At 52.9% G+C, this 25,325-nt stretch overlaps 1 protein-coding gene across 1 annotated transcript in view; it reads right to left on the reverse strand.

The window, feature by feature from the left end:
* Positions 1-16,108: 16,108 nt before the first annotated feature.
* The window catches only part of RPS6KB2 (ribosomal protein S6 kinase B2), a 34,612-nt gene continuing 25,395 nt past the window's right edge, over positions 16,109-25,325 (reverse strand). Inside the window, exons 2-15 of the mRNA XM_075257598.1 lie at positions 22,705-22,739; positions 22,513-22,633; positions 22,181-22,249; positions 21,774-21,921; positions 21,287-21,344; positions 21,112-21,212; positions 20,945-21,035; positions 20,379-20,469; positions 19,573-19,680; positions 19,432-19,494; positions 19,241-19,318; positions 17,706-17,810; positions 17,534-17,628; positions 16,109-16,805 (exon numbers count right to left, since the gene is read on the reverse strand). Coding sequence (XP_075113699.1) covers positions 16,694-16,805; positions 17,534-17,628; positions 17,706-17,810; positions 19,241-19,318; positions 19,432-19,494; positions 19,573-19,680; positions 20,379-20,469; positions 20,945-21,035; positions 21,112-21,212; positions 21,287-21,344; positions 21,774-21,921; positions 22,181-22,249; positions 22,513-22,633; positions 22,705-22,739 — 1,275 coding nt within the window. The 3' untranslated portion in view covers positions 16,109-16,693. The remainder of the gene's footprint in view (positions 16,806-17,533; positions 17,629-17,705; positions 17,811-19,240; positions 19,319-19,431; positions 19,495-19,572; positions 19,681-20,378; positions 20,470-20,944; positions 21,036-21,111; positions 21,213-21,286; positions 21,345-21,773; positions 21,922-22,180; positions 22,250-22,512; positions 22,634-22,704; positions 22,740-25,325) is intronic.

Genomic DNA, 25,325 nt, shown 5'->3' on the forward strand with positions numbered 1-25,325 from the left:
GTGCACGGTGCTGTGTATACTATACGTGCACGCCCCTTCTATATGTTCTTGCTATACTTGGAGGTGCACGGTGCTGTATACACTATACGTGCACTCCTCTTCTATATGTTCTTGCTATACTTGGAGGTGCACGGTGCTGTATATACTATACGTGCACTCCCCTTCTATATGTTCTTGCTATACTTGGAGGTGCATGGTGCTGTATATACTATACGTGCACTCCCCTTCTATATGTTCTTGCCATACTTGGAGGTGCACGGCGCTGTATATACTATACGTGCACGCCCCTTCTATATGTTCTTGCTATACTTGGAGGTGCACGGTGCTGTATACACTATACGTGCACTCCCCTTCTATATGTTCTTGCTATACTTGGATGTGCACGGTGCTGTATATACTATACGTGCACTCCCCTTCTATATGTTCTTGCCATACTTGGAGGTGCACGGTGCTGTATATACTATACGTGCACTCCCCTTCTATATGTTCTTGCTATACTTGGAGGTGCACGGTGCTGTATATACTATACGTGCACTCCCCTTCTATATGTTCTTGCTATACTTGGAGGTGCACGGTGCTGTATATACTATACGTGCACTCCCCTTCTATATGTTCTTGCCATACTTGGAGGTGCACGGTGCTGTATATACTATACGTGCACGCCCCTTCTATATGTTCTTGCTATACTTGGAGGTGCACGGTGCTGTATACACTATACGTGCACTCCCCTTCTATATGTTCTTGCTATACTTGGATGTGCACGGTGCTGTATATACTATACGTGCACTCCCCTTCTATATGTTCTTGCCATACTTGGAGGTGCACGGTGCTGTATATACTATACGTGCACTCCCCTTCTATATGTTCTTGCTATACTTGGAGGTGCACGGTGCTGTATATACTATACGTGCACTCCCCTTCTATATGTTCTTGCTATACTTGGAGGTGCACGGTGCTGTATATACTATACGTGCACTCCCCTTCTATATGTTCTTGCCATACTTGGAGGTGCACGGTGCTGTATATACTATACGTGCACGCCCCTTCTATATGTTCTTGCTATACTTGGAGGTGCACGGTGCTGTATATACTATACGTGCACTCCCCTTCTATATGTTCTTGCTATACTTGGATGTGCACGGTGCTGTATATACTATACGTGCACTCCCCTTCTATATGTTCTTGCCATACTTGGAGGTGCACGGTGCTGTATATACTATACGTGCACTGCCCTTCTATATGTTCTTGCCATACTTGGAGGTGCACGGTGCTGTATATACTATACGTGCACTCCCCTTCTACATGTTCTTGCTATACTTGGAGGTTCACGGTGCTGTATACACTATACGTGCACTCCCCTTCTATATGTTCTTGCTATACTTGGAGGTGCACGGTGCTGTATACACTATACGTGCACTCCCCTTCTATATGTTCTTGCCATACTTGCAGGTGCACGGTGCTGTATATACTATACGTGCACTCCCCTTCTATATGTTCTTGCCATACTTGGAGGTGCACGGTGCTGTATATACTATACGTGCACGCCCCTTCTATATGTTCTTGCTATACTTGGAGGTGCACGGTGCTGTATATACTATACGTGCACTCCCCTTCTATATGTTCTTGCTATACTTGGAGGTGCACGGTGCTGTATATACTATACGTGCACTCCCCTTCTATATGTTCTTGCTATACTTGGAGGTGCACGGTGCTGTATATACTATACGTGCACTCCCCTTCTATATGTCCTATCGTTGCAGTCTCGGGTGTGTTATCAAGAATTACACAGGAAGTGCAAACACTAAAGTGTGAAGAGAACTCAGAGAAGTCGTCTCGTAGAGAGCAGACGGACGGCGAGGAGAGCGAGAGGAAAGCCAGCGAGCGCCCTGAGCAGTAAGTGTCCTCCGAGTGTCCTCCGAGTGTCCGCACACCTGTCTCTAGTCACCGCCTTCTCTTACAATGTCTTCTCCTTGACCAGTTACTCCTCACCTTGATGCTGAGCATTAGATCTTCAGGTCTTAGAATGCTCCACCACATGGGAGGTAGAATAACATGTGCTCACGTCTGTGACATGTCTCCGAGGTCCTGGTGAACCTCCACCATATCTGAGGTGTCATGTGGAGGCCCCACGGAGGGTCTGCCCCTGACAATAGAGGTCCTCTGGCATCTTGGAGAACCTAATACTGCATCTGGGACTATCCTGGGCCCTCAGGTCCTGACCTAAGTCATTACGAGATAGAAGGTCTTTCGGAAGTTCTTGGTTTTCCCATCGTATCTTGGTTTGAGGAACCTTCCATGTCTTTGTTGTGAAGATGTCTCAAAAGTGAATAGTCAGCATCTTCTACAACATCTTCTACATCTTACACATCTTCTACAACATCTTCTACAACACCGTCTACGGCATCTTCTGCACCTACTGGTCCAAAGGGTTTTTCTGCCCCCAGGGTGCGTCCTTGTTTTTGATTTTGCACTGAGGGGGCTGCTGTGTTTTGGCAGTGGTGGTGCGGTGTCGTTGGATAAGGGATTTTTGGGTCTTAGAGGACAGATCCCTCACCGCCCGATTAGAAATAGAATATCCCTCTAAGGGCTCCATGAACACGGATGTGCTCATGTAGGGTCCCGCGGGAAATCCGTACGGTCTGCGGCACATGATATCCGTGGGCCATCCGCACCCACCACGGACTCATTCATGTAGTGGACTGGGCTGGATGAGGTCCTATTACCAACATCTGTGTCCCCGATCGCATTCTTACCGCTACCACGTTGTATTTGCAGACATTATGAAGGTTTATTTTTTGCGGGCCGAGTTGTATTTTTTATTGGTATTTTTACTACTTCTATTCGATGGTGATTTTTACTTTTATTATCTTTGTCCGTGGTCAGAGATTGGGGGACATGAAAGTGGGGACAGAGATGGAGGGACATGAAACTGGAGGCAGAGATGGAGGGACATGAATCTGGGGGCAGAGATGGGGGACATGAAACTGGAGGCAGAGATGGAGGAGACATGAAACTGGGGGCAGAGATGGAGGGACATGAATCTGGGGGCAGAGATGGAGGGACATGAATCTGGGAGCAGAGATGGAGGGACATGAATCTGGAGGCAGAGATGGAGGGACATGAATCTGGGGGCAGAGATGGAGGGACATGAATCTGGGGGCAGAGATGGGGGACATGAAACTGGAGGCAGAGATGGAGGGACATGAATCTGGGGGCAGAGATGGAGGGACATGAATCTGGGGGCAGAGATGGGGGACATGAAACTGGAGGCAGAGATGGAGGAGACATGAAACTGGGGGCAGAGATGGAGGGACATGAATCTGGGGGCAGAGATGGAGGGACATGAAACTGGAGGCAGAGATGGAGGAGACATGAAACTGGGGGCAGAGATGGGGGAGACATGAAACTGGGGGCAGAGATGGAGGGACATGAATCTGGGGGCAGAGATGGAGGGACATGAATCTGGGAGCAGAGATGGAGGGACATGAATCTGGAGGCAGAGATGGAGGGACATGAATCTGGGGGCAGAGATGGAGGGACATGAATCTGGGGGCAGAGATGGGGGACATGAAACTGGAGGCAGAGATGGAGGAGACATGAAACTGGGGGCAGAGATGGAGGGACATGAATCTGGGGGCAGAGATGGAGGGACATGAAACTGGAGGCAGAGATGGAGGGACATGAATCTGGGGGCAGAGATGGAGGGACATGAAACTGGGGGCAGAGATGGAGGGACATGAATCTGGGGGCAGAGATGGAGGGACATGAAACTGGAGGCAGAGATGGAGGAGACATGAAACTGGGGGCAGAGATGGGGGGACATGAATCTGGGGGCAGAGATGGAGGGGACATGAATCTGGGGGCAGAGATGGGGGACATGAATCTGGGGGCAGAGATGGGGGGACATGAATCTGGGGGCAGAGATGTGGGACATGAATCTGGGGGCAGAGATGGAGGGGACATGAATCTGGGGGCAGAGATGGGGGGACATGAAACTGGGGGCAGAGATGGGGGACATGAAAGTGGGGGCAGAGATGGAGGGACATGAAACTGGAGGCAGAGATGGAGGAGACATGAAACTGGGGGCAGAGATGGAGGGACATGAATCTGGGGGCAGAGATGGGGGACATGAAACTGGGGGCAGAGATGGAGGGACATGAATCTGGGGGCAGAGATGGAGGGACATGAAACTGGAGGCAGAGATGGAGGGACATGAATCTGGGGGCAGAGATGGAGGGACATGAAACTGGGGGCAGAGATGGAGGGACATGAATCTGGGGGCAGAGATGGAGGGACATGAAACTGGAGGCAGAGATGGAGGAGACATGAAACTGGGGGCAGAGATGGGGGGACATGAATCTGGGGGCAGAGATGGAGGGGACATGAATCTGGGGGCAGAGATGGGGGACATGAATCTGGGGGCAGAGATGGGGGGACATGAATCTGGGGGCAGAGATGTGGGACATGAATCTGGGGGCAGAGATGGAGGGGACATGAATCTGGGGGCAGAGATGGGGGGACATGAAACTGGGGGCAGAGATGGGGGACATGAAAGTGGGGGCAGAGATGGAGGGACATGAAACTGGAGGCAGAGATGGAGGAGACATGAAACTGGGGGCAGAGATGGAGGGACATGAATCTGGGGGCAGAGATGGAGGGACATGAATCTGGGGGCAGAGATGGAGGGGACATGAATCTGGGGGCAGAGATGTGGGGACATGAATCTGGGGGCAGAGATGGAGGAGACATGAAACTGGGGACAGAGATGTAGGGACATGAATCTGGGGACAGAGATGGAGGGACATGAATCTGGGGCAGAGATTGGGGGGACATAAATCTGGGGGCAGAGATGGGGGGACATGAATCTGGGGGCAGAGATGGGGGGACATGAATCTGGGGGCAGAGATGGAGGGACATGAATCTGGGGACAGAGATGGGGGACATGAATCTGTGGGCAGAGATGGGGGACATGAATCTGGGGGCAGAGATGGGGGGACATGAAACTGGAGGCAGAGATGGGGGGACATGAAACTGGAGGCAGAGATGGGGGACATGAATCTGGGGGCAGAGTTGGGGGACATAAATCTGGGGACAGAGATGGAGGAGACATGAATCTGGGGGCAGAGATGGAGGGGACATGAAACTGGAGGCAGAGATGGGGGGACATGAAACTGGAGGCAGAGATGGAGGGGACATGAATCTGGGGGCAGAGATGGAGGGGACATGAATCTGGGGGCAGAGATGGAGGGGACATGAATCTGGGGGCAGAGATGGAGAGGACATGAATCTGGGGACAGAGATGGGGGAGACATGAATCTGGGGGCAGAGATGGAGGGGACATGAATCTGGGGGCAGAGATTGAGGGACATGAATCTGGGGGCAGAGATGGAGGGGACATGAATCTGGGGGCAGAGATGGAGGGACATAAAACTGGGGACAGAGATGGAGGGGACATGAATCTGGGGGCAGAGATGGGGGGACATGAATCTGGGGGCAGAGATGGAGAGGACATGAATCTGGGGCAGAGATGGAGGGGACATGAATCTGGGGGTAGAGATGGAGAGGACATGAATCTGGGGGCAGAGATGGAGGGACATGAATCTGGGGGCAGAGATGGGGGGACATGAATCTGGGGGCAGAGATGGAGGGACATGAATCTGGGGGCAGAGATGGGGGGAAATGAATCTGGGGCAGAGATGGGGGGACATGAATCTGGGGGCAGAGATGGAGGGACATGAATCTGGGGCAGAGATGGAGGGGACATGAATCTGGGGGCAGAGATGGGGGACATGAATCTGGGGGTAGAGATGGAGGGGACATGAATCTGGGGGCAGAGATGGAGGGGACATAAAACTGGGGACAGAGATGGGGGGACATGAAACTGGGGGCAGAGATGGAGGGGACATGAATCTGGGGGCAGAGATGGGGGGACATGAATCTGGGGGCAGAGATGGAGAGGACATGAATCTGGGGGCAGAGATGGGGGGAAATGAATCTGGGGCAGAGATGGAGGGGACATAAAACTGGGGACAGAGATGGGGGGACATGAAACTGGGGGCAGAGATGGAGGGACATGAATCTGGGGGCAGAGATGGGGGGGACATGAATCTGGGGGCAGAGATGGGGGACATGAATATGGGGGTAGAGATGGAGGGGACATGAATCTGGGGGCAGAGATGGAGGGGACATAAAACTGGGGACAGAGATGGGGGGACATGAAACTGGGGACAGAGATGGAGGGGACATGAATCTGGGGGCAGAGATGGGGGGACATGAATCTGGGGGCAGAGATGGGGGGACAGGAATCTGGGGGCAGAGATGGGGGACATGAATCTGGGGGCAGAGATGGGGGACATGAATCTGGGGGCAGAGATGGAGGGACATGAATCTGGGGGCAGAGATGGGGGACATGAATCTGGGGACAGAGATGGAGGGGACATGAATCTGGGGGAAGAGATGGGGAGGACATGAATCTGGGGGCAGAGATGGGGGACATGAATCTGGGGGCAGAGATGGGGGGACATGAATCTGGGGGCAGAGATGGAGGGACATGAATCTGGGGGCAGAGATGGAGGGGACATGAATCTGGGGGCAGAGATGGGGGGACATGAATCTGGGGGCAGAGATGGGGGACATGAATCTGGGGGCAGAGATGGGGGGACATGAATCTGGGGGCAGAGATGGGGGAGATCCGTTTGTGTAATATTTTAGTGCGTTCGCCCTGTGGTATAAATAGCGTATAACGTGGGAGACGTTCCGTTGCGATGAGACTGTATACGGAGATCTTTTATAATGTTTTATTATTTTTATTTACTTAAAGATTTTATGGGAAAATACATTTTTTTAAAACATTTACAATATGTAGGAGCCATTTTGTCTATCAGGGACCACCAGGGAAAATTCAAGATTTGGAGACACCTCTGGTCCCAGCGCCCCCCCCCCCCTCCCCCCATCTCACCTCTATGGCTGAATACTTACAACTGTGCGGCCTAAGGTGACCACTAGGGGGCGTCCCCCTCAAAATAGACTTGTATGTGACATCTGTTCATGTGAACACGGGCATAGGCCTAATATTGACTGTACCCTAAAATGCCCCCCCCCCCCCGTCTCCCCCCCTCTCCCCTCCCCATTGGCCCTCGTTACTCAGGGGATGTGGTTTTTAGATTAATATTCAGGAAGGAAATGTATATGCGAAAAAAAAAAAAACACACAAAAACATCATCCATGTCAGCGTTCACAGAAGAACTCAACGGCCGCCCGCGACAGCACTCGGATTTGTCACCCAGAATACAAGGGCCCCAGTATTTGCCCCCCCCCCCATGTTCTTTCCATGACCCCTACAGCAAATTCCCCACCCTCTTGTCTATTAACAATGTGCATCCTCGTGAGTCCGACATAACCGCCTGGGCGACCTCCGTAGGTTACTTTAACCCCTTAATAGCCCGGGCGATCTTTATTTTTTCCCATACATTTTTTGCAGGATACGTTCTATTTTTTAATGACACAATTTAAGGCCACACTGGGGGGAGAGAATACGGTTTATGGGTTTCGCTTTTATTGCGTCACTATGTGGCCATTTTCTAGGGGTCAGTGCGAGGACAGAGATACACAAGGTGAATATTTTATATGTAATAGTCTTTGGTAACCTATCTAACTTCCTTTCTATAAAAAAACAGGCTGTAAAATACTCCCTAGCTATTCTCTAACTCAGCTGTTGGGCTGAATTCACACGGGGTTTTTTTGGACCAGATTTTGATGCTGAATTTGCCTCAGAATCCGGCTCAAAAAACCGCCTCCCATTGACTTCAGTGGGATCCGTTCACTTCCTTCTTCCCTCTCGCTGAAAAAAGAAGCGAGCTACCCTTTCTTGCCGCAGATTCCGTGGCTGAATCAGTCGTTGACATCCGTGGCCCGACACTCCCTCCTGACTAGGCCCATTCACATACCTCCCAACCATCCCAATTTCTGCGGGACTTTCACAAATTCGGTGTCCTGTCCCGCGGTCCCGGTCGGCGGGAGGTATGTCCCGATTTCAACTCATCAGCATCCGGAGGACACCAATGAGCTGAATACACAGGCGATTAAAGCAGGAGCTGTCACAGCTCAGCTCCTGCCTTACTGCTGCGCTCCGGCTTCTGCATGTGTAGGCGCAATGTGATGACGTCACATCGAGCCTACAACTGTGTGAGTGGAGTGAGAGAGCGGCGGGGGAGTGTTGGAAGGTGAGTGTAAGTGTTTGTTTGTGTTAAACATTGAGGGGAACGTAATGTAGGGGGCCTATGAAACTGGGGGCATATGAGAGGGGGGGGGAGAACAAATTGACATTGGGGCAGATGAAGGGGGGGAAGAACAGCATGAAACTGTGGTCAGAGATGGAGGGGACATAAATCTGGTTGGAGAGATGGAGGGGACATGAATCTGGGGGCAGAGATGGAGAGGACATGAAACTGGGGGCAGAGATGGGGGGACATAATTCTGGGGGCAGAGATGGAGAGGACATGAATCTGGGGGCAGAGATAAAGGGGACATGAATCTGGGGGCAGAGATGGGGGGACATGAATCTGGGGGCAGAGATGGAGGGACATGAATCTGGGGGCAGAGATGGAGAGGACATGAATCTGGGGGCAGAGATGGAGAGGACATGAATCTGGGAGCAGAGATGGAGAGGACATGAATCTGGGGACAGAGATGGGGGGACATGAATCTGGGGGCAGAGATAAAGGGGACATGAATCTGGGGGCAGAGATAAAGGGGACATGAATCTGGGGGCAGAGATGGGGGACATGAATCTGGGGGCAGACATGGAGGGACAGGAATCTGGGGGCAGAGATGGAGGGGACATGAATCTGGGGGCAGAGATGGAGAGGACATGAATCTGGGGGCAGAGATGGAGGGACATGAATCTGGGGGCAGAGATGGAGGGGACATTAATCTTGGGGCAGAGATGGAGGGGACATGGATCTGGGGGCAGAGATGGGGGACATGAATCTTGGGACAGAGATGGAGGACATGAATCTGGGGTCAGAGATGGGGGGGACATGAATCTGGTGGCAGAGATGGGAGGACATGAAACTGGGGGCAGAGATAAAGGGGACATGAATCTGGGGGCAGAGATGGGAGGACATGAAACTGGGGGCAGAGATAAAGGGGACATGAATCTGGTGGCAGAGATGGGAGGACATGAAACTGGGGGCAGAGATAAAGGGGACATGAATCTGGGGGCAGAGATAAAGGGGACATGAATCTGGGGGCAGAGATGGAGGGACATGAATCTGGGGGCAGAGATGGAGGGACATGAATCTGGGGGCAGAGATGGGGGGACATGAATCTGGGGGCATACATGGAGGGACATGAATCTGGGGGCAGAGATGGAAGGGACATGAATCTGGGGGCAGAGATGGAGAGGACATGAATCTGGGGGCAGAGATGGAGGGACATGAATCTGGGGGCAGAGATGGAGGGGACATGAATCTTGGGGCAGAGATGGAGGGGACATGAATCTGGGGGCAGAGATGGAGGGGACATGAATCTGGGGGCAGAGATGGAGGGACATGAATCTGGGGGCAGAGATGGAGGGGACATGAATCTTGGGGCAGAGATGGAGGGGACATGAATCTGGGGGCAGAGATGGAGGGGACATGAATCTGGGGGCAGAGATGGAGGGGGCATGAATCTGGGGGCAGAGATGGAGGGGACATGAATCTGGGGCAGAGATGGAGGGGACATGAATCTGGGGCAGAGATGGAGGGACATGAATCTGGGGGCAGAGATGGAGGGACATGAATCTGGGGGCAGAGATGGAGGGACATGAATCTGGGGGCAGAGATGGAGGGGACATGAATCTGGGGCAGAGATGGAGGGGACATGAATCTGGGGCAGAGATGGAGGGACATGAATCTGGGGGCAGAGATGGAGGGACATGAATCTGGGGGCAGAGATGGGGGGACATGAATCTGGGGGCAGAAATGGAGGGACATGAATCTGGGGGCAGAGATGGAGGGGACATGAATCTGGCGGCAGAGATGGGGGACATGAATCTGGGGGCAGAGATGGGGGGACATGAATCTGGGGGCAGAGATGGAGGGGACATGAATCTGGGGGCAGAGATGGAGGGGACATGAATCTGGGGGCAGAGATGGGGGACATGAATCTGAGGGCAGATGAAGGGGTTATATGAACTGGGGGAGAGATGGAGGGGGGAATATAATTTACAGGTGACTGTAGGAGGATTATACTGTGTGCGGACACATAAAAAATGAATGAGAATGGGCGGAGTCAACATAAAAGTGGGTGGAGCCAAGTCTGCAGCGGCATACATGCACGCCGCATATTTTGTCCCTCTTTCGGCTCTTTGAAGGTTGGGAGGTATTCATTCATTTGGGCCTAATCCGGAGCGTAATGCCGCGACTGCCAGAATGCCCCAACAGTCAGCTAGCCACGGGAGGCATTTTTTGGTCCGGATTCTGAGGCGGCCCCCTGTGTCAAAATCTGGTCCAAAAAACCCCGTGTGAATTCAGCCTTACTAAGGAAAGTCTGTACATATTTGTCCTGCCAGGATGTAGAGCTGTAGCTTTTGCCAAAAGGGGGGGATGGTGACATGACATGGCCGTATCTCTGGTCGTATAGAACATAGATAAACGGTTCTGGTATCACATAGCTGCGAGATTGCGGCATTAGCTATAACACAACCTGAGATATCACTTGCTTTATATGCCGCAGTCCATGCTCACATTCCTGACTGAGTTCTTCCCTGGCGATATCTCTGTTTTTATCACTTTCACATTGTGATTTTTTGTGGAATCGCAGAATACACGACGTCATTTTATACCGTAAAAACAAAGCCCATAAGAACGTTGCACCATCCCAGTTTTTCTCCCGGTTCCCAGAACATTGTGTGGACTATTACATGATACCATTACAAAGTACAGATTGTCCTGCACAACCTGAGCCCTCGTCTGTATTCACTACAGTGAGGCTGTGTGAGGGCTTGTTTTTTGTGGGCCGAGCTGTAGATTTTAGGGCACTTATAACATTGGGGTCATTTTTATTCCTGTTTCTTAGGAGAAGTGAGTAAAACCAGAAATCTTGGCTTTGTAATATTGGTGGCCCAAGGTCTTTGGGGTTCTAGGGGGGTTGTGAAGACCACCAGGACCATAACCTAGACCAGAGAGCGGGGGCGCCTACTAGGATGGCTGCCTAATGCTGTTGTGTGTTATTACTCCTGGTGCTGAGTTGTCGTCCCAGGCCGGAGACCACCATGTCCACTGATGGGAGTGTGTAGTCTATAGAGTATATAGAGTATATACAGCCCACGCTTTGCCTGAGCTGCAGATTTCTCTAGTGAGCCGTATACCTCTTCCTGTTTTCATGGTATACGGCAGATTTTTCCACCCACAAACCTCCGAGTCTTCACCACATATCTGACGTGTTCTCTCCATCGAGCAGCCGCCGTCACTGTCCGGGGGCGAGGTCAGTCCTCAGCATGGCCGCCAGTAATACATGTCACCACTGGTGGGCGCCACAATGTAGACATTGTAATAATTTTACTTTTATGGTTTTTTTTTTTCTCTAAGGAATCCAAAAAGAGGAATCGACAAGATCGGGGAATGGACGCCAAAATCAGGAATATGGTAAGACTTGTACTCCGGGGGGAGGGGGGTTGGAAAAATCTGAGCCCGTCCCGATCAGCTACACCCCTGGGAGGACAGAGAAGGTTTCGATCTTTGGTGGATGTAAGCGGAGGGTCAGAACAACAACCTGAAGAGCGCTGCGATGTGACTGTCCTTGTGTACACGACTGTAGACTGCAGAGTAATGGGCGCATGCGCACGGCGCACAGTGAAGCTGAGGTCGGGACACTTTGTTTCACAGCCCGTACTCTGACCTTTCGGCACATGTGCAGTGAAGTGTTGTGCACTGACCCACCTTGGCCACACTGTGTGCAGTGCGCATGCGCCGGACTCTCTTAGTAGAACCATCTGACCGAGGATCTGTTTGGAGTCCTGACGTATGATACAGAGGTTTGGGACACTAGACCTCGGCTACGTTATGCCTGTTGGTAGGTCAGTGGCCCCAACACCCTTTAATACTACGGATACCATTAAGCCCCTGCACCAATCAGCCGGATTGCAAGGCTGGGTCAGTATCACGGCTATAAATTCACCGCCACTCCCTCTTTTTCCCCCGCCCAGGGTTTGCTCCTCGCCGGGTCATGGCTCGGTCTGTTGCCCGTCACACAAGCCTCACCCTCGGATGAGTCCAGTGACAGCACCATGACGGTCGTCATACTCTTCCTGCTGCTCATCGTGCTCTGCATTGCTCTGGTCCTGGCATGGAAGAAGCTGATCGGCACGGAAGGGGGTGAAGGCTACCATCCTCAGGAACTGTGGGCGAGGGCGCAGGAGCTCGTGCAAAACGCTAAGACCAGATGGAGTCACGGAGAGCAAGAAGACGACACCACGGTGGAGGACAACCAAGAGGAAGACGAGGAGGAGGCAGAACTGAAGGACGAGGAGCCGGACATTACAGCCTTATAACGGGGCGCCATCACTTGTTAGATGGCGGAATTATTGGGGCGCAGTTAGGGGACTGGTTGGTGATTAGAAGACATCTGAAACTGAAAACCAAAACACTTATCGATATGTCTTCACTTAAAGGGGCTCCTTAAGATACTGTGACATGGCCGGAACGTACGTAGAAGTCTTCACTATGCCCGGCCACTTCCCAGAAACCCTACCCTGAAGACGCGGGCCATTGGTCCAACCAGGAGTGTTTTGTTTTTCCAGTTTCCTCGAGGTCCCCCCCCCCCCCCCAATGTTGTAATGAGATCCTCCAGATTTGTCCTATGACATGTGACAAGTTGGCAGGATACTTGTCCCATGAGGAGCTGACCAAACACAAGTGACCCCTTCAAGTACGTGACAATTGAATCAGCAATAGTGATGACTGTGACCTCTTCCAGGTTCCATGTGAAAATGAGCACACATGGTTCTCGAAGATTGCACCGCCCTGCTACTCTCCCGTGACCCCTTGTAGACATGTGTGTAGTATTGGTAGATGGAGATAGTTCCCTGACCGGTCTGGTCTATGTCCCCGCTCTGCCATGGTCTTGGTTAGAGATGAGCACACATGGTTCTTGTAGATTGCACCGCCCTGCTACTCTCCCGTGACCCCTTGTAGACACATGTATGTAGTATTGGTAGATGGAGGTAAATCCCTGACTGTTCCAGTATATGACACCGCTCTGCAGGCTTCATCCACAGTCTTGGTTAGAGATGAGCACACATGGGTCTCATAGATTGCACCGCCCTGCTACTCCCCCGTGACCCCTTGTAGACATATGTATGTAGTATTGGTAGATGGAGGTAAATCTCTGACCGGTCTGGTCTATGTCACCACTCTGCCATGGTCTTGGTTAGAGATGAGCACACATAGGTCTTGTAGAATGCACCGCCCTGCTACTCTCCCGTGACCCCTTGTTGTAGACATATGTATGTAGTACTACTATATGGAGATAGATCCTTGACCAGTCCAGTCTATGTCCCCGCTCTGCAGGCTTCATCCACAGTCTCGGTTAGAGATGAGCACACATGGGTCTCGTAGATTGCACCGCCCTGCTACTCTCCCGTGACCCCTTGTTGTAGACATATGTGTGTAGTACTACTATATGGAGATAGATCCCTGACCGGTCCGGTCTATGTCACCGCTCTGCCATGTTTTGGTTAGAGATGAGCACACATGGTTCTTCACCGCCCTGCTACTCCCGTGACCCCTTGTAGGATTCATCTAGTCTTGGTTAGAGATGAGCACACATAGGTCTTGTAGATTGCACCGCCCTGCTACTCTCCCGTGACCCCTTGTTGTAGACATATGTATGTAGTACTACTATATGGAGATAGATCCCTGACCAGTCCGGTCTATGTCCCCGCTCTGCAGGCTTCATCCTCAGTCTTGGTTAGAGATGAGCACACATAGGTCTTGTAGATTGCACCGCCCTGCTACTCTCCCGTGACCCCTTGTTGTAGACATATGTATGTAGTACTACTATATGGAGATAGATCCCTGACCAGTCCGGTCTATGTCCCCGCTCTGCAGGCTTCATCCTCAGTCTTGGTTAGAGATGAGCACACATAGGTCTTGTAGATTGCACCGCCCTGCTACTCTCCCGTGACCCCTTGTTGTAGACATATGTGTGTAGTTCTACTATATGGAGATAGATCCCTGACCAGTCCGGTCTATGTCCCCGCTCTGCAGGCTTCATCCTCAGTCTTGGTTAGAGATGAGCACTATTACCACTGACTGACACATCCCCCTCCACTCCAGTGAAGTAGCTCGTAGTGACAGGACGTGTTCACGCTGCGCACGCGCGGAGTCTTTACTCCTAAACTTTTGTAGGCTTAAAATGTAGGTATGAAAAATAAAAAGCGTTATTGTGGAAATTTAGGATTCGGCAATTTCGTACCAACACCGAAGAAGACCAGCTCATGACTGAAACAGAGGTGGGGTATTATGTGTGACCATAGAAGTCTACAGAGCAAGGAGAAGCCGAGACACAGGCACATGGGGAGGTTACTGGAGCTAGTGTTGGCCAAAAGTATTGGCACCCCTGCAATTATGTCAGATAATACTTGTGTTCTTCCAGAAAATGATTCTCTAATTTGTGTAATTAACAGCACCTGTTACTTACCTGAGGCACCTAACAGGTGGTGGCAATAACTAAATCACACTTGCAGCCAGTTGAAATGGATTCAAGCTACTCTGCGGCCATGTGACATCACAAGACCTGTCTAGTGGAAGCCCCAGACAGCTGATCTGTGGGGCTCCCCGGTGTGAGGCCCCCATGGATCATCAACTAGGGTCCTCAGTGCAGCCCATCTGTGCCCGCCTGACGCCCCCTATCATATGTTGGGTGAATTTTATATAAAAATACCAAGACACATTTTATATCCAGAATTTCAGTTTTATTTCCTGCCAGATCACATGATCAGTTCGGCTTCACACGCAGAATATAACACTGTTAGTAGTCAGGATTGGCTCGCCGTTCCACCACGTGGCTACCAAGTTTCGGTCTATAGTTTGTCAGATTCCGTAATACATACTTGGCCCATAGGCGAAGCCTTGCAGGTCAGTGAGGTGAAAGTAAACAGTTAAAGGGGCCCCCAGAACCGGGTCAGAGAATCTGGTTTTATCTCCTCCCCTAATAGGCTCCTCCCACAATCCCAGCGCCTGCGCAGTTCCTGAGCTCTCTAACTAAACTCCCTAATGTCAAGAGGAGGAGCAGGAAAGGGGGCGTGACTCAGCTCTGACACTGCCGGCCTCTGATTGGATCTCGGAGCCACGCCCCCTCGCTGTTCCCGCCTTTCACCACCCACTGGACATTAGGGAGTCTAGTTGGCTTATCAGGCACCAAAACTAACTGCGCCGATTTCTCAAGAACGACGTGGGCCGGAGAAAAAAATCCAACTGTGTCAGAACCGATGAAGAGGAGCCTTTAAAGAACTGGAGTTGGGGGAGGTCCTCCTTAAGAAACAACACGATTCTTGTCTACAGGCGGCGTCTAGTATGACAGCACAGAAGAGACTAGATCCGATCTGCAATACCGGACGCAGCCCGTGGACAACGGTGGCGCTGTTTCTTTGGAATCCCTTTATCTAGTCCGGGATAGCCCTCGTATTCGCAGTAGTGTTGTGAGGCTTCAGGATTAGATACACGGCCGTATCTAAGCATTAGACTGTAGTAATAAAATAAGATTAGACTCTCAGAGATAATACAATAAATTAATCTATCACTTCAGCAGCGTCACCGCCATACTGGCGCCTCCTATAGTCCATGTGAGTGTGCACCCCCGCTGTTATACCGTGGCGTGGTCCATGTATACTGTGACGCCTTGCAGCAAGCACTAGGTAGGGGTTAATCTGGGTCTATAGTGCAGTCAGAGCGCCACCTGTAGGAGCTTTGCAGTCGCTATTGCACGTCATCCATCCATTACTATATGGGGGCCTCCGCCTCCCCTGGATCCGTCATGGACATTGGGTTTATTACAGTGATTCGGCCCCTGCTACATGAGTAAATTCACCCCCCTCCCCCCCAGTGCACCCATCACCCCCCACCCCAGTGCAACCATCACCACCCAAGACGTTCCTAGGATATAGACCTGGGACATTAAAGGGCTACTCTCACCTCGGCCCAATATAGGGGACCCTTGTCCAACCAGCAGTGAGGGCTGTGAATGGCGAGATATAGACACCTGTGGGCTTCCACCTGAATACAGCTGCGCATGCGCAGACCCCACGCCGATCAGCACACTGATACCCACATGACCAAGGTGAGAATATCCCTTTAATAAGTGGCCCAGCTCACGCCCCTCTCCCGACACGTCTTCCCCACTGAATAATTCTGGAATTTCTTCCCCCCCTCCCCCCAGTTGTGCCGTTCCTCTGTTATTCCTCCTGCCGATGGCATCTCTACACATCCCACCATCACTCACCGTCAGGGTCAGGCCGTAGAGACGCCCCATGTCCAGGAGGAACAACAGAGGAGTATGATGTCACAGGAAAGGCAATGGCGACCTCCGGCCTGTCAGGAGAGGCACGCGGTGGTCCCTGGTTATACTGAAGGGGTTCATTTCCCTGAGTGCTCGGAGGCGTCTCCAGCCACTACTGTGCTCCTCTGGTGTTTGGCGGCTTGCTCGGGGGTCACACGCCTCGGCGCCCTTTAGATTTTTTTCCTCTTGTGGAGATTGGAAGTGGCTGAGAAGATTCCTGGGGCTTCGCAACGATCGGAGGGGCAGACGGAAGGCTTCCGGGGCTGGAATGGAGGAGAGAGTCATGGGACGACACATTATTCTTCAGTAGGTGCTGCGTACCACCAGATTAACCCTCTAGGGCCTAGGACAGCTTAGTATCATTGGTCCAGCAGTTACACGACCACTAGGGGGCACTGCCGTATATTAGATACGACGGCCAATATACATCTATATACACTTACGTGCAGACTATATACTGTCTACATACACCAGGTGTAAAAACCAATATCATATTCAGACAGAGACGTTAAACCCACAACAGGATGCAGAGCCCTGAGCAGACTGCGCGATGGGTTAACAACAAGCAGCGCAGGAAACCGATCCCCAGCACCTGCGCCGCGCGGCCGCTGCAGATGGTGAAGGCGGAAACTTACTAATAGTAAAACAGCGACGTGCACCAACCCCAGGAAGGAAATAACACTCAACACCAGGCACTATGGTGAGGAGATACCTGCAGGTCCAGTCACTGGGGGCGACCTCTGATCAGCCCCTCCATCTGAGCTATAAATATGTGCACAGCTCCCGGACATAGCAATGTGACTCCATGGTGACAGACTACACGGTGTACAGTCCAGTTACATGCCGCCATCTTATTACTTCTGGTGGAGACTTGTATTATAAGAACCGGGTGTGTGACAGGACTAACTATAGAGACCCGCCCCGGCTGTCACTCCAACCATGGAGCCATCCAATCAGGAGATGCCGTCACACAACTCCTTACAATACTCGCCTGTGCGGCTGAGGGTGGGGACACTGATGCCACGACTGGAAGCTGAAGACCTCTCGAAGACTCTCCAAAACAGATGGGGCGATGTATGTGAAACCCTGCAAGAGCGGAGAACTCACATAGGAAACACGGACAGAAGAGTCACCGGATCTCTACCAAGGAAGACGTCACTTACCAAGAAGGCCTGGTTAGCGCTCTCACTGATGATGGCATCGGGGCTGTCTATAGGCGTCTGTCTGGTGAAGTGGGCACCAAAGTGGCTGGCGTCATCCTCGGAAAGCTGCAAGAGAGCGCAAGATGAGGCAGCAAGTCCAATCCTCCATCCTCTGTCAGCTTTACTCCCAGATCATACCGCTCCACTCTCCTCCCAGACTGCACCGCTCCGCTCTCCTCCCAGACTGCACCGCTCCGCTCTCCACCCAGATCATACAGCTCCGCTCTCCTCCCAGACTGCACCGCTCCGCTCTCCTCCCAGACTGCACCGCTCCGCTCTCCTCCCAGACTGCACCGGTCCGCTCTCCTCCCAGACTGCACCGCTCCGCTCTCCTCCCAGATTGCACCGCTCCGCTCTCCTCCCAGACTGCAATGCTCCGCTCTCCTCAGCGCCGCACCACCCATGAGGCGACCTGAAGCGACCGCTTCAGGCGGCGCTATGCCGGGCCCCGGGGGAGGGCGGCATTTTTGCTGACGTAAGCCAGTCCAGGACAATCTGTCCTGGACTGGCTTAGCGTCACCGTCTTGGCAGCCCGGCACGGGAAGCGAGTGGTGGTTTGGGGAGGCCCTTTGGAGCAGGTCCTCTTCCTGTCTGCTCTCTGCCTGCTGACGCGGCACCGTCCGCCCCTTCAACTCCGACCCCTCCTCCCAGGGGGGGCGGCTTTCTGTTGTCCGCCTCAGGCGGCATAAAACCTAGGTTCACCCCTGGCTCTCCTCCCAGACTGCACCGCTCCGCTCTCCTCCCAGACTGCACCGCTCCGCTCTCCTCCCAGACTGCACCGCTCCGCTCTCCTCTCAGATCATACCGCTACGCTCTCCTCCCATGATCATACCGCTCCGCTCTCCTCCCAGATCATACAGCTCCGCTCTCCTCCCAGATCATACAGCTCCGCTCTCCTCCCAGACTGCACCGCTCCGCTCTCCTCCCAGACTGCACCGCTCCGCTCTACTCCCAGATCATACCGCTCCGCTCTCCTCCCAGATCATACAGCTCCGCTCTCCTCCCAGACTGCACTGCTCCGCTCTCCTCCCAGACTGCACTGCTCCGCTCTCCTCCCACATCATACCGCTCTGCTCTCCTCCCTGATCATACCGCTCCGCTCTCCTCCCAGATCATACAGCTCCGCTCTCCTCCCAGATCATACCGCTCCGCTCTCCTCCCAGATCATACCGCTCCGCTCTCCTCCCAGATCATACCGCTCCGCTTTCCTCCCAGATCATACCGCTCCGCTCTCCTCCCAGATCATACCGCTTCGCTCTCCTCTCAGACTGCACCGCTCCGCTCTACTCCATGATCGAGATGCTCAACTCTCCCCCTAGGTTGCTCCATTCCCTGCTCCACTCACATAATTCTGCTTCGTCCACCTCCCTGATCGCACCGCTCCTCCCCAGATTGCTCTGCTCCCCCTTCCCCTGGATTGCTCCGCTCCCCCCGTCCCCCCTTGATTGCTCCGCTCCCCCCGCCCTCCGGATTTCTCCCCAGCTCTGGACACTTACCAGGTTCGGTTTGTATGGCGGTTCCACCTTACACTGTAGAAGATCCTCCCAGTGGACGTGTCTGAAGAATTGGTGCTTCTGTGCATATAAGGGAACCAAAAACCTTCAGTAAAATCTTAAGTTAAACCTGAAACTGCAGAGAAGACTAAAAGGTGACTCCCCCCCCCCCCCCATTAACCCCCGGTGGCTACCTGTATGTCGGCCACGTCAGCCTGCCCAGATCCGAGCCTCTGAGATGGATTCTTCTTCAAGAGCTGAAAAAACAAAACAATCAATAAAATGAAGAGAAGGAGGAATAAGGAGGAGAAGACGAAGGATCAGCGGTCGCTCACCTTCTTCAGGAGGTCACACGCGTCCGGGGTCAGGTAGGGCGGGAACGATGGCTTGGCTTTCAGAATCTTGTCGATGATCTTCTTCCTGTTGTTTCCAGTAAATGGGGGCTGAGATGGGGGACAAAGAGCAAAGCTATGAGCGGCCAATCATATCGCACACAAGGTGCTGGGTACAGCTACGGCTTACAGGGGGTTCCCTTCTCATACAGTCAGGGTATATAGATGGGTATATAGATGGGTAGGTTCCCTTCTCATATAGTCAGGGTATATAACCGGGTATATAGATGGGGGGGTTCCCTTCTCATACAGTCATGGTATATACTGTAGCTGGGTATATAGCCAGGTATACAGATGGGAGGGTATATAGCGGGTATATAGATGTTATGTGCACAATAAATCTTTCTTGCCTCCATATACCATAATCTCCTCCGTGATCCGTCCACCACATAACTGATGACCTATTGTTCGGACCAATCTTTCGTACAGATCATCAATCCTACACCCAGGCCCCCAGGCCGATCAGCTGTTTGTAGAGGCTGCAGCCTCTTCACTACTTACCAAGCACAGCGCCGGATATTGTATAGTGGCTGTTCTTGGTATTGCAGCTCAGTACATTCACTTGAATGGGACTGAGCTGAGATCAGACCATGTGACCAGCGAAGGAGACATCACATGGCCTGTGAAGTGGAAGCGAATACCAGCTGATCAGCGAGGGTCCCCTGTGTTGTACTCCCTCGGATCAGCCCCCGAATACAATCCTCCTCTCCTATAAGGCGAGAGGCGGTGAGGACAGCGCGGGCACTCACTGAGCCGGTCAGCATGTCGTACAGCAGGATCCCCAGACTCCACCAGTCCACCACCCGGTTGTGTCCTTTGCGAGCCAAAATTTCAGGAGCCCTGGAAGGAAACAGGACAAGAAAATGAGGCTGCGGGGCGATGACCTGGTGCCCGCACATGTGATCACAAGGGGGCGCCCTCATCCTCTTACTGTACATGTATGACCCTGACGTGTAGTCCACCAGTGACACATAGCGTGGCCTGTGCTGGTCACACAGGAGGTTAGAGGTCCCTGATGCGGCCATGACAGGGGGCAGCAAGTTTTACCGGGCGCCCCCAGTGAGCTCAGGGCCGGTCAGTGCACACCAGTCATACGGCCATATAAAAGAGTGAGGCTGAGCTGTAATACCAAGCCTGGCCACAACACAGAGTATGGCGCTGTACCTGCTGATCGCAACACTGCGCCCCCACTGATGGGTGAGGTGTTGGACAACCCCTGCCCTGACATTGACCAATATCTTACTCCCTGAATACCCCTGTAAGGGGGGCACAAACTTCTGACATCTCCTGACTACCAGCAGTGCGCAGGACATACATGTACTCCACGGTCCCGCAGAAGGTGTGCGTCACGCTGTCCCCGTGAATCGACTCCTTGCACAGTCCAAAGTCCGTGAGTTTGATGTGACCTGATGAGAAATAAACAAGGAGTCAGCGCCAGCGGGTGCGGAGAGGACGGTTCCTGCAGAGGTGTGGCGGACTGACCGTGGGCGCTCAGCATGACGTTCTCTGGTTTCAGATCCCTGTAGATGATCCCCAGAGCGTGCAGGTGCCCCAGAGCGAGCGTGATCTCTGCCAAATAGAAGCTGAGACACAAAACAAGGAGCTTAGAGGGAAATCCAAGCGAGCGAGTGCAGGACAACAAGGCGCAGTCACCTACCAGGCCGTGTCCTCCATGAAGATGCCTTCACGTTCCAAGTGCAGGAACAGCTCCCCGCCTGTAGAGGGAAGCAGAGGGACGGGGTGTATTGTTGGGTTTTGTGGGTGTTATTTTTAGGACATTCGCGTTGCGGGCTTGTCATCAGGATAACCTTATTGTGCCGGCCGTTACGATTACGGCGATACCAAATTTATATAGATTTTTTATTATGTTTTATTGACTTTGCCCAACAAAAACGCAGATCCGGGGGCTTGTTTTTTGCAGGAGGACTTGCAGTTTCTAGCGGTATTTTTTATTCTGATCTTTTAGGTTTTTAATATTGCGATCCTTCAGGGCCTGTTCACACAGCGGAACCTGACACTGATTTGGGGGCAGATTCCACCCTGTGCTGGGAGATTCTCCAAAGATACTTTGCAGGAACGGTCTCCGTACTGACACACTGTCACGACACTGCATGCACCAAGGACCCGAACGTGACAGAACTCACCGCTCAGACACTCCAGGATCAGGTAGAGTTTGCCGTGGGTCTGAAAGGCGTACACCAGGTCTACGATGAAGGGATGGCGGACGGCCTCCAGGACGTTGCGCTCTGCCGTGGCGTGTTCCGTGTCTTTAGCGTGACAAATGAGATGTGCCTGACAAAAAAAAAAAATCACGATACAAGAGCTACAAGACCAAAATTTACAAGGTGTGGTATGGCGGTATTATTTTGAGCTGAATGGATAGCGTGGGAACTATATGGCGGTGTCATGTGTAGGATACATATAGCTGTATTTACATACTATTATATAGGAACTCTCTTGCCGTTTTCTACGTGAGTGCACCATATGGCGGTATACAGCATGAATAACGGAATACAGGGCAAATCTCTCCAATTATTCTGGAATATTTTACCTTTTGCAAAACCTTCATAGCAAAAATTCTTCCTGAGTTGGAGCCGGTCACCTTCCTGACCTGGAACACCTGCAGAGAGGGAGAGTCAGCGGCGAGTCAAGCGGATCACAGGCTGCGGTATTATCCTCAGCGGTCGTACAGAGCGTATACGCTATCCTGCTGCATCCATATGGACCGGAGTGACGGCTTAGGATACAGGGTCCGAGCCAGAATATAATGCCACATACGGCGCCCATATAGTAAATGGATCACTAGAGTCTGTATCACAGTATACGGTATTATATTCTGAATGGTGGATATCTCTAGACATGTGACAAGGCTCAGGGCGTTACCTTTCCGTAGCTGCCTCGTCCCAGGACCCGCAGAATGTGGAAGCATTGTGGGGAGAGGGTCTCCTGCCCCGGACACATCCTGCTGTCCGCCAGATCGTACTCGGTACAGGAGGAGTCGGGCCTAGGAGACAAGCGGCAGTCAGCAGCGGTATAACGTGACACTGGGAGTAATGGGAGGGGCGGCGTACTTACACATCACACAATCCCGCTATGTCAGAGTCGTCATCCTGGAAGAAACAGAAACACAAGTCAGGGAGATCAGAGGACGGACCCGGGGTGTGCAGCTCGTAGCACCGGCCCCCATACTGACCAGCCAAATGTACCTGATACACCCGTACACCCGCATCCTCCGAACATGGGGTGACAAGTGGCTGGGAGCTTGTCAGGGGGTCAGGAGCGCTGTGGCTAGCAGAAGGGGCGCTGTGGCTAGCAGATTGGGCGCTGTGGCTAGCAGATGGGGCGCTGTGGCTAGCAGATGGGGCGCTGTGGCTAGCAGATGGGGCGCTGTGGCTAGCAGATGGGGCGCTGTGGCTAGCAGATGGGGCGCTGTGGCTAGCAGATGGGGCGCTGTGGCTAGCAGATGGGGCGCTGTGGCTAGCAGATGGGGTGCTGTCGCTAGCAGATTGGGCGCTGTGGCTAGCAGAAGGGGTGCTGTGGCTAGCAGAAGGGGCGCTGTGGCTAGAAGATGGGGCGCTGTGGCTAGCAGAAGGGGCGCTGTGGCTAGCAGATGGGGCGCTGTGGCTAGCAGATGGGGCGCTGTGGCTAGCAGATGGGGCGCTGTGGCTAGCAGATGGGGCGCTGTGGCTAGCAGAAGGGGCGCTGTGGCTAGCAGATGGGGCGCTGTGGCTAGCAGATGGGGCGCTGTGGCTAGCAGATGGGGCGCTGTGGCTAGCAGATGGGGCGCTGTGGCTAGCAGATGGGGCGCTGTGGCTAGCAGATGGGGCGCTGTGGCTAGCAGATGGGGCGCTGTGGCTAGCAGAAGGGGCGCTGTGGCTAGCAGATGGGGCGCTGTGGCTAGCAGAAGGGGCGCTGTGGCTAGCAGAAGGGGCGCTGTGGCTAGCAGATGGGGCGCTGTGGCTAGCAGATGGGGCGCTGTGGCTAGCAGATGGGGCGCTGTGGCTAGCAGATGGGGCGCTGTGGCTAGCAGAAGGGGCGCTGCTGTGGCTGTAATACATCCGTTATAGTTCTATGCTCCAGACTTGTCCTCGTTGCCCCTACTTGCCATGTTTTTAACCCCGCGGTATGTCAATAATTGCCCTTTGGCGCGCCCACAGTTTTATATAAAGTTACAGAAGAAGGACGGCGCCTCCCGCAGGGCTGCCGCAGCTCCCGCTCGGGGGTTCTCATTGCTGAAATGTCTTTTGCAGGAACGCGCGCTCATCACAGGGCCCATTTGTTTCGTTTTCTGGTGCAGGTTATAATTCCTATATCCCTGCACCAGTTGGGTCTTTATTATAAGGGTTGTCCGGAATTAAATAGTCCTGCACAAAGCTAAACCCCCCCTAACCTCTAACTTCCTTCCGTCTACCCGGATCATGTGACCGCCCCAGGCACATTCGCAGATTTTACAGGGTCGTCCTGTTTACCCGATTCCAGACACAGAACGTCACCAATACTCTGCCCCTCCCTACCTCACCGTACTTACCTGTATTCCGCCCCTCCCTACCTCACCGTACTTACCTGTATTCCGCCCCTCCCTACCTCACCGTACTTACCTGTATTCCGCCCCTCCCTACCTCACCGTACTTACCTGTATTCCGCCCCTCCCTACCTCACCATACTTACCTGTATTCCGCCCCTCCCTAGCTCACCATACTTACCTGTATTCCGCCCCTCCCTACCTCACCGTACTTACCTGTATTCCGCCCCTCCCTAGCTCACCATACTTACCTGTATTCCGCCCCTCCCTACCTCACCATACTTACCTGTATTCCGCCCCTCCCTACCTCACCGTACTTACCTGTATTCCTGCCCCAACCTGGGCACAGGACATCGCTTCCTACACCTGTGCAATAGAGGTGCACTGCGGGCTGCAGTGCAATGTGCAAGTGATCGGAACAAGAAGACAGGCAAGTATGATGGGGTGGGGGCGGAGTCAGTTAGTTAGTTGGGAAGGGTTGGGATAGCTAGGGAGACAGGGAGGGACGAGTGCGAGTCAGCTCATGCAATGCACCCTCCTCATTGTAGGAGAAAAGAACAGGGAGCTGAACCAGGGAAACAAATGCAGAAGAGACCTGGAGCTGCAAAGACACCCCGGGATCCCTCCAGACGCTGCTCCAGGTATCCGGGGATTAACCCATTAATTGCACCAACAGAACAAAATAGATGTTTTCTTGCCTAGAAAACCCCTTTAAAACCGGATTCAGACGCACAAAATCCGCTCCACAAACCTCTCCCGCTGGATGCCGCCACTGGATGCCGATGCAGTGCACACCGCTCCGGATTGGGCCTAGTCGGGAGGGATTGTTGAGACGCGGACGCCGTGGAATCCACGTGAAAAAAGGGCAGGGCATGTCGCTTTTTTTTTTCTCCGAGCAGGAAAAAAACGCTCGCGGAAAAAGGAAATGACGGGTGACGGGCACTGAAGTTACTGGGGGGCGGGTTTTTTTGGGCCGGATTTTGACGCGGATTCTGGTTCAGAAAACACCGTGTGAACCCGGCTTTAGGCTGCCATCCGATAGTCCAGTCTTAGTGAATCGGCCCCTGGATCAGCACTGAGGCCTCGCGACAGATCATGTGATGTCAGGACGATCCCGCAGTGCAGGCGCAGGCAGCGCAACGGGGGGAGGGGCCACATTACAGGGCAGATGGAT

The sequence above is a fragment of the Leptodactylus fuscus genome, chromosome 10 (assembly GCF_031893055.1).
Source record: "Leptodactylus fuscus isolate aLepFus1 chromosome 10, aLepFus1.hap2, whole genome shotgun sequence".
Classification (NCBI taxonomy): Eukaryota; Metazoa; Chordata; class Amphibia; order Anura; family Leptodactylidae; genus Leptodactylus; species Leptodactylus fuscus.